Source organism: Octodon degus, unplaced genomic scaffold, assembly GCF_000260255.1.
Source record: "Octodon degus isolate 3935 unplaced genomic scaffold, OctDeg1.0 scaffold00141, whole genome shotgun sequence".
Classification (NCBI taxonomy): Eukaryota; Metazoa; Chordata; class Mammalia; order Rodentia; family Octodontidae; genus Octodon; species Octodon degus.
This window is the reverse complement of record NW_004524717.1, coordinates 3,941,863-3,951,875: the sequence shown is the minus strand read 5'-3', so window position 1 is coordinate 3,951,875 and position 10,013 is coordinate 3,941,863. Positions and strand designations below refer to the sequence as shown.

General features: G+C 43.2%; 1 protein-coding gene across 7 annotated transcripts in view; it reads right to left on the bottom strand.

The window, feature by feature from the left end:
- The window catches only part of Svil (supervillin), a 171,241-nt gene that overhangs the window by 94,592 nt on the left and 66,636 nt on the right, over nucleotides 1–10,013 (bottom strand). For all 7 annotated transcript variants that reach the window (XM_023701808.1, XM_023701811.1, XM_023701802.1 and 4 more), the window contains exons 4-5: nucleotides 2,409–2,466; nucleotides 2,150–2,301 (exon numbers count right to left, since the gene is read on the bottom strand). In XM_023701808.1, the coding sequence (XP_023557576.1) occupies nucleotides 2,150–2,301; nucleotides 2,409–2,416 (160 nt within the window). In that variant the 5' untranslated portion in view covers nucleotides 2,417–2,466. The remainder of the gene's footprint in view (nucleotides 1–2,149; nucleotides 2,302–2,408; nucleotides 2,467–10,013) is intronic.

The window sequence follows — 10,013 nt, the reverse complement described above, 5'->3', positions numbered from 1 at the left end:
TTTAATTGTAGCACACACATATGATGTAGAAAATATCTAACATGAAAACACAAAAAGCTCACCCACCAGCAATCACATTATATGCTAGTAACTTGACAGTTTTATATATTCCATATACTCCTCCCAGTGTTTTATATAGTTCATTTCTTTTTTCTACATGAAATATTTAATGTTATTGATGTTTTATATACAACTTGGTCTTATTTTTGGAAATCTTATTTTGAAGTTCCTATTTTTAAGCCTCACGATATTCTACCCAGCAGGCCTTCCCTAATCAGTGCAATCCCTGCTATAACGCTAGGTGTGGCTCTAACTTTGCACCAGTGTGCTTTCTTTATGGCTGTCACAGTAGACGCACAGTAGTAGAATCAGGTCATCAAAGGGTACCTCATTTATAAGTGCTGCCTACATTGCCAAATTAACTGCTATAAATCCTGGACCAATTTATCCTTATATCTGCAAAACATGTTTCCTCACAAGTACTGAGTGTTTATTTAAAAAACAAAACAAACAAACAAACAAACAAAACAAAACATTGCTTTGACTGTTAGAAAAAAAGAAAACATACATTTTCTCCCTTATGTCACTGGCCACTAATATTATGTTTTTCTTCTAGGAAATGCCTGCCGAAGCTAATTATTGCTCTATGTAATACTGACTCACAGTGTCATTTTTATTAGAGCATGAAAAGTTTTCTTGGAATATTAGCCCTCTGTTATCCACAAGTTTTTCCAGACTCGCCTGTCATTTAATTTTGTTGCGATGTTCATGCTGGTAAGGTTTCCTCTGAAGTGCAGAGGCAAGCCTAAGCCACTGGGCCAACTGGGCCCTGCTCATTTGGTGGTTTCTTGCCCGGCTTCTGGGCCGTGAAGGCCTTTTCCCGTTCTGTGGAAATGAGACATTCATGTATGTTCTCACGCTTTTCAATGTTTTCTTTAAAACAATCCCACGAATAGCTGGTCTTGTCTTTGGTTTGGAGTGAAGTGGAAAGAGGAGCAAGATATGTTTTTATCCCCTGGCCGGTGCATTTCCCTAATACTATTTTCTCAAACAGTCTTCCTATTTGATGGTTAAGCTATTGTAGGCCACATGTCGGAACGTTTTATAAAACCAGGGCTTGTTTCTGGCTATGAATTTTGGTATTCTCATCTGACTACTCTCTCTTTTTTTTTTTTTTTTTTTTTTTTTTTTTTTTTTGCATAACTGGGGATTGAACTCAGACCCTTGTGTTTGCCAGGGAAGCACTTATTCTACTGAGCCATCTCCCCGGCTCCTGACTACTCTTGATTCTTCACTTAGCATCAATTAAAAAACTTAATTCTCTAGGTTTCTGGCCATAGAAAATTAGGAACTGTGAACACAAGCAAACTGCAAACAGCGTGACATGAGACCAACAGTCCTGTTTGAGGAAGGAACCAGAAACACTGGCTATAAAAACAGCAGTACAGAGCCTCAGAGCCAGAGCTGGAGTGGGAACAACAGCGCTGACCGTGGCACCCTCCCGGAGGCCACGCTGAGCAGCTGAGGTCCCTAACGGTAACCCTCTGCATTAAAGGAAAGGTGCGGTCAGGTTCAGCACGCTGTTTAATATGAAATCCATATGTAATATATTAACTTATTTACGCTAAAACAATTGAAATAGGATGTTTTATTGTATAAAATGTAGGAACCTTACATTTACCTAAGAATCTTAATAAGAATAAGAACCTTATGAATTCTGGGCCATTCTACCTGAGCATTAGGTTTAAACCTACTATAACTGCTACAGGGCACTTGTCTCATTGATTTTTTTTTTTTTTTTCATTAAACAACCCATGTCCTGGAAGTGTCTGACAGCAGACACCCTGCTCAGAGTCAGACACAAAGCCTGCCTTTGAGCACTCGCATGCGGGGAGGGGGGCATAGCACGTCATCTGTAACCAGCGACATGCCCAGGGGGTATTACTGTACTTCTTACTGCAATAGAGTGAGGCAGAATGGAGCTGATTGTTCGTTGTGGTTAACAGGCACATTTATTAAAAAAGCATAGACCCACAATTTACTTGCAAACAATTTGCTTCCAGTACTGTTAGGTGCTACGTGACAAGTGCATGAGACCCGCGCCGGGCGGGCTGCGTGGTGCCCACCATGGTGGGACAGGCAGGCTCACCAGTGTGGGGGCTTGCAGGGTCGGAGGCACGCATGTATCTGGGTGTGTCCTCCTCCAGCAGGCGGTGCGTCACGAGCCCCGTGCAGCTCTGCAGGAGGACCGGCTGGGTGTCATTTTCAATTCCTTCCAAGCGCCTGGCAATCCTCTCCTTCCTGTGCAGCGAAAGGCGCAGTGAGGCACAGAAAGGAACGAGAAGGGACGAGAAAGCACCTTGTTGCTGTGCCACACCCTTCCTAGGGCCACACTAGGAGTGTCTTACCTTTTCATTTCTAAAAATCCTTTTTTCTTTGGTTCAAAGAGCTTTCTTAATTCTGCAACTAAAACAAACAAAAAGAGCAAAAGGAAAATAGTTACTAGTTAGGTTTTCATTCATTCATGCACCACTGGTGTGCTGGACATATCATTCTGTTCTCTGTTTCCAGGGAACACTGTATACTACACCAACAGGGTTCCTGTCTTCTTGGAGTTTGTTCTCTACCATGGGAGGCAGGCACCAATGAACAGGGGTGCACGCAAAGAGCCACACACAGACATCTGCACTCACATGTCACGTGTCGAGCTGTGGAGTGAGCTCGCCGGGCAAGGGAAGGGTTCTGCTGCACCCTGGGAGTCAAAGGAGCCCTGGCTGGCAAGTTTTCTCTTGAAAGATGTTTTTAGCAGAAATCTAAATTCTATCTGCTTTTAATTTTTGCTACGATTAACAAAGTATTCTAAGCTCTTACTCCAGAAAATGTTTACAAACCTAGAGACTTAGGACTCTGGAGCCCACAGGACATTGTGAACTCCTGGCCACTCCTATGTCACTTATCATTTAAGATGCAAATATCTGCATCTAAATGACTGTGTTTTGAAGGTAGGTGTTCATCAGAGACACTGTTTAAATGAGCTTTGCATCGACCTGGTTTCTAAGCTTCTTCTCACAGGCTTTCCTGCCAGGACACGTTCCTATAGGTTTCCTTGTTATCCTTTCAGCGGAAAGTAGGTTGTGCTGGAATTGACAACTCAGTTCTTCTGGCAGCACTGGAGAAGCAGAAGATGTTTTACTGAGGTTAGGAGATGCCTGGTCACTGCTTCTATGGAAGGTGGCCAGAGTTGGTGGGGAACAGAGGTCTTTTCTCTCCTCCTCCGGAGCTGCATTTATTCCTAAGGTCCTCAGAGCAGCTCCTGCTGAAGGGATGGAATGGAGGGAGAGGAAGGCAGGATCTACAGGGCCAAAACCATTCTGAAGTACTGAGGCAGAGGAGGAATGCCAAGAAGAGTGTGAAAATGTAGAGTTCAATTTTCAACTGCTTCAGCTTAAGTGGTTACTTTTAGTAATGAATCAAAATCACACGATTTTTATAATGCTTTTTGTATCCAGTGCTATAATCCCTTTCATTTTATTTTTAAATAAGAAACACCTTATAACATTAAGGTTTTAGTTGAATTACCTTTTGTTAAGGTACCTGGTTTTAAAAAGTCTAGTCCACATACTTGGGGGACAAAGAAGGAAGATGGTAAATTTGAGGTCAGTCTGCAGAGTCGAGTGAGACCCTGTCTCCACACATCTGTAATCCCAACAAAATGGGTGGCTGAGTCAACACTGTGGCTTTGAGCCAGCCTGAGCAACTAACTTACGGACTCAAGACAGACCCTGTCTCAAAATTAAAAAGAAGAATAGGGGGATATACTTCAGTGTGAAGGCCCTAGGTTCAATCCTCAGTACTAGCAACAAACAAACATATTTTAAAAGGGCTGGGACTGCAGCTCAGGGGCACAGCACAGGGAAGACTGCATTCTACCCCTAGCACGGTAAAAAAAAAAAAAAAACCCTCTCCCTGGCTTCCGAAGTCTCTCCGTTTGCCTCCCCAGGAGTCAGGGCGGCCACAGGTAGAGGTGTGTCTGCCTGTAGGGCTCACTGCCTTTCTACTTGGGAGATGGGGCAGAGAGATCCTGGGCATGCATTCTACCACCCTGCCTTTCCTGACCAGCCTGGCTGATTACAGTTTCCCAGTCAATGAAGTTAGCTTGGGTGAGAAGACAGGGCACAAACTTTGCTACTGAGTAGTACTTGCTTTATTTTTATTTTTATTTTTTTTGTATTTTAGGGAATGGCCTACAGGGTCTATCGAGTCTCATTTCATAGATCATACTTGTAGTGATCCTCCTGTTTACAGCCTCCTAAGGGCTGGGATTACAGGCATGTGCCACCATGCCCAGTCTCAATTGCCATCTCAGCGTGCCCTGGTGGTAGGGCCGGCATGTTAGGCCCAAGGATTGAACCCCTGACCCCTACGCCTGCTTGCAGGTGCTTTAATCTGCTGAGCTATTTGGCCGGCCCTAGTACTTGTTTTAAAATATTTTCAATGTTGACATAGACCAAGGAGTTTTGAGTAATTATTTAATCCCCAAAGAGAAGAACAGTACTGTCTTTCTCATAAGACTATTCAAGAAATCTGACTCTGAAAGGTACATCTTCAACCCCTGCCTCCAATTCATAACTGAGACATAGGATAGTATTAACAGGGTCTTGAATAGCATAATGGCAGTTAAACTTTTCTTCCCCCAAATTATTTCAATTGGATACACGTAAAACACATTGACACACAGAATGTCAGAACTCCCACTGAGAAAAGTGAAGATATACTTTTTATGTTCTAGAGACTGTTGAAAACTGCTTTCTCTTCACTGTATTATGTTTAAGTTTTCTATAGACATTTATAAGTAAGATATTTGTTATGGTCTCTAGTTGCTCCCTCATGCAGTCATGGGGCAGACTTCTAGAGTTTGTCATTATTTCATGATCTAATGCTGGGATTGTGGGTGTGAGTGCCACACCTGGCCTGGGACAGACCGCCAGGATGCGGCCTGAGGAAGGGAGAGAGAGGCTTGCTCTCTGCCTCTGCTCTGCTGCTGCTTCTGCTCATTCATTTTTTTCTCTTGATGCGTTTGCTATTTTCCACCACCTTGAACTGCTGCCCTCTGCCATGTGCCGCTCTGCCTTGGAGCCAGCCGAGTATGGACTGAAACCTCCACAAACTGTGAGCTAAATGAACCTTTCCTTCCTTCATTCTGGGTGTCAGGCATTTTGTCCTAGCAACGAAGAGAAGAGCAACCGACACAATATTTTTAAGAGTCTAGCAGCATACTTAAAGGCTCAGTGACAACTTGCTTCCTGCCATTCTGTTTCCCATATTCTAGAAGGAAAGATCAACTAAACCACCACCATCAACAGCAATAGAAACCTTGCTTGGAGATCCTGTAAACTCCTCATCTACAACAAAAACTCTGCTTTGCCCACCACCAGTACTGTGACAGTGGCCAATCCCCCTGCAAGTTGTCTTTGGCAGGGTTACTCTCACTTTTCCTCTCTTTGCTGGCATAAATCCTAAACCCCTAAGTGATTAAGATGTTACTTGCTAGTCTTTCTTTAGAGGAACAGAACCCAAGATATCCGTTGGTGTTTAAGTAACACTAGAAGGTGTAAATTGCCTCTTTATTCTTTAGTTCAGGGAACCGATTAACACAAACCCTGGGAACCACTGTGGCGTTTAACTTGCAGCAAAGTAAAACGTTTGTAGCCAGTCCCAGCAGGTCAAGGTCAGTTATGATGCATAGCCAGAGGAAAAGAACAAAAGTGAGTATAGTCCCTGCTCTGGTGGAGGAAGACCCTGCTCAGCGTGTAGCCTTCCTGACTCTCTCATCTATCTCCTGTGCCTCCCTGCAGAGGCCTTTGGTGCACCTGAGCTCTCCAACAAGGTGTCTGGAGGATGGCATTCCCCTGCACTGGTACAGCCCTTGCAGAAACCTGATTTCCTTCTACCAACCCTCACCTCCCAAGCCCTGGCTTCCAAGGGTGAGCAGACAGACTTGGTCCAGCAAGATAAGAATCCTGTTTCAGTACTCTCTAAGGGCTTTGATTTCATGAATGGGGATCAGACAATGGTCCAAATCCTTGGTCGTCACAGAAGCTAAACCTCAACCTAGAGCAGTGAGAGCAAAGCGAGACATGGGGTAGGTCAGGTCCTCCTCTACAGGCCCCCCTGCCCCTTGCTGGACAGAACCGGCTGGGCACTATGCCGGTAAACACTGCCAATGGACAACCACTGACTTCTGGGCATTGGGAAAAAGTCTCAGGTCGGTCACATTTGATCAAGAGACACCAACTCAGAAGCCTGCTCTGGAATAGACCTCAGGTCACTACGAGGCACTGATGCACCTACGCATCATTTGAGCCCTGCACTGCAGCATACTGAGCAGCCCTGGTCATCCCAAGAAATGCTCCATCAGCCCCAGGACCGGTGACAAGAGTACTTCCATAATAACATAACATAGAAAAAAAAATGCCGCCACATTCCAATGCTTCTGAGGGATGGTCCTGGATCAAGAGCCATTGTTCCCACTAGAAAGGTATCAATTGGGTATCTATTCCCTGGATGTCTGTCACTTACCCAGGACACATCCCCTGCCCACTGCCACTCCTTTCTCTGTCACCCAGAGACTCCCAAGCTGTGCTCCACTTAGCAGCAAATGGGTGCCTGGGACCGCACTTCCTAAGTTCTCACTGATGGCTCCCCAAGGAATGGCGGAAGGCCACACATCATGCTTGAAAGGTACTGGAAAGCATGTTACTCCTCTGTGGAACTCTGTAGTGACTACCTAAGGAAACTTTCAAAGAATTCCTCCGCAAAGAGCAATGTGTTTTCCAGTTCCTACACACAAGAGGTTATACATAAGACACGATGGTACAGGATGATACAAGGATTTGAATCTACCTTCTTTTCTCCAAGCCCATAATTTAAAGGCAAAATCAGTAACACAAACATAACTGAAAGCACTTCAGTTAGGTAAGAAAGGCTGACACCTCATGGGAGTTGTTGAGATGTGCACATTTTTTCTTCCTCACCTTCATGTGGACTCTTATAGTTCCCATTACATCTTCTGGTTAAATTTTTGGTCAGATTTACTATAAACATTGAAAAAAAGCTAAATTACAAATCACAAATGGAAGTCAGTCCTGCTGTGGAAATCGGCATTATAAATCTATCGCTTGATGGCTAGAGAGTACTTTCACTCCTATCAGTTACTTTCTTGTCATCCTGGAAGTTTACTTAACATTTTTATGTAATTTCATTCATGTAGAAAATTTAGAAGATTCCTTTCATAATATATTAACATTTTTGCTACTTCTGGTATATTTTGTCCTTTTTGTCTCTCTCTCTTTTGATTTTATGTATTTGGTACAGGGTCTCACGATGCAGCTCAGACCCATAGTGATCCTCCTGTTTCAGCCTTCCCAGTGCTGGGATTACAGGCGTGCCCCACCATGACCAGTCTTGATGGCCAGTGCAGGGCACCCTGGGCAGGGCTGGCACAGCCTGTGTTACTGGGAATAGAACCTGAGTCCTTGCACTTGCTTTGGCAGGTGCTGAAACCACTGAGCTATCTCGGCAGCCCCTTTTTCTCTGTCTTAATATGTCTTATATGCATATATATATACACACACACACACACACACACACACACACACCCAAGCCTATATAATTACATAATATTCTTAACACCATAAGAGTAAGTTGTAGCATGATGTCTGTTTATCTCTAAATTCCACTATGTGCATTTTTAAAAATAAGCAATTAAATGCTTTTCAAAAGCAAATTCAACAGCCAAAAGTCAACTGACTGCACATGGTATCATAACTATAACTACAAATAGTTCAGGTTTAGTAATATGAGGCATCATGCAATACAGGTTATAAAAAAATAATAAGACTTTCATGCATACTTAGAACACATGAATGTAGAACTGCCTCTTTCTACCTGCTACCTTCATTCCTTGCTCTTATTTGAATAATCTGAACAGAACCTCTGGGGGCAATATGGAGCTTATCAATCATTTCTTTAGTTATTTCTGATTAGAACTGGGTGGTCAGTTTTCAGCGAAGGCCACTTAAGAATATTCAACTGCAGGGCTCTCCTATGCCATTAAGTTACTTACTAGCACTTCTTGATAATAAGAATTATGAATATTCAGGATAACTTGGTCTCCTCATTGCTATTCTTGGAACAGTTTCTTTGATTTGGTCTGAGAAACGGAAGTGTTCTAGTGAAGGTACTGTTGGGTTTACTCACCCAAACCTAAGTGCCTTAGAATCTCCCAAGGCAGTAAATGGTAGGAAACTGTCAAGAACATTTCTCTGCCCTCCACCACTTGGCAGCTGACAACACATGCAGGCCTGACTCATCCCCAGCACTGGTCTTACTGCCCATGGGAGTAACGCTCTTTAATTTTTACACCTGGATATCAGTGATTCGTGTAAAGACAAGCAGTGAATAAAATAACTAACTACAAGCTAAAGAAAAAAGAGGAAGAAGAAATAGCTGAAGGATAAGGGTTTCTTTGTGGATAAAGAAAATGTTCTAAAACTGAATGTGGAGATGAATGTACAACTTTGTGAATATACAATAAGTCAATGACATGTATACTCACTTGTTGGATTGTATAGTATATCATAATAAAACTGGCTAAAGAAAGTAATGCATTTGGCTCATTCCATGAGTTATGACTACTTTATGTTTTGAAGTGGGGTCTTGCTGTGTTGCCCAGGTTGGCTCCAAGTTCCTCAGCTTCAGAGAGCCTCCTGCCTCAGCCTCCCATGCAGCTGGGACAACAGGTGCCTGTCACTGCCCCCAGCTCAGCACATTCTTCTAACTTTGCATAGGTGAACATCTTCAATCTCTTGTCTTCTTGTTGGTGACACAGTTTTGGAATGTTCCCAAGGCAGGGGATGACTATTTTAGTGTCACTGGAGTCACATTCTCTTACTATATGAGCAGAAAAGGGAGCTGCTACACACCTAGAAAAATGTGTCACGGTAACAACAGAGTATAATTATGATCAATTCCTTTTCAAACATCACATTATTACAAATTGATAATTAAAATCATTAATGGATCTGTAAAGATGGAGAACCAGAGATTGCTGGTCATACCTGGTTATTTCCATGTGTGCTGATCCCAGTCACAGAGAGAAAAGACTACAAGACTACAAGACTACAGGACTGCAGAGAACTGCACTGAAGGTAAGAGGAAGGGCATGGCGCTTTGAAAACATGCTTCAGGGCTGGCCAAAGTGCTCAGCAGATTAAAGCACCTGCAAGCAGGCACAGGGCCTGAGGATTCAATCCCGGGTCCTGCTGTGCTGGCCCTGCTCCTGGGGGCACAATGAGATGGCAATTGAGACTGGGGTGGTGGCGCACGCCTGTAATCCTAGCTCTTGGGAGGCTGTAAACAGGTGGAGCACTATGAGTCTGATCTAGTAGTGAGATCCTGAACAGCCTGTAGACCCTTCCCTAAAATACAAAAAAAAGAAAAAAAAAAAAAGAAAAAGAAAAAGAAATCATGCTTCAAAGATGTAATACCTTGCCAGGTGTGCTGCATACCCTTATAATCCTAGCACTCTGGGAGGCTGAAGCAGGAGGATCACAAGTTAAAACAGAGCCTGGGAAACATAGTGACTTAGCAAGACTCTGTCTTAAAATGCAAAGGGCAGGGTGGACTGAGAATGTCGCTTCAGGCTTCAACCCTTAGCTCTGAAGCAGAAAAAAAAACAAAGATTTAAAATTTAAAGCCTTGTTAATTTACAAATATAAACCTGGTTAATACATAAAATCAGCATTCTATGGCTTGTGTAAGTTCTATTTTTATAATCAATTATGATACACTTTATATTAAATCTGGTTAATAAACTGCCTTTTAAAATTTTGTTATGAGTCACGGCCAATGCTTGGCCAATGTGCTCTCTGTGAAAGCCTGAGAGAGTGTCTTCTCCCCATGTGACTCTCCTTAGGCACACTCTACGTCATCGATCACTTTCCTCTTTGGCC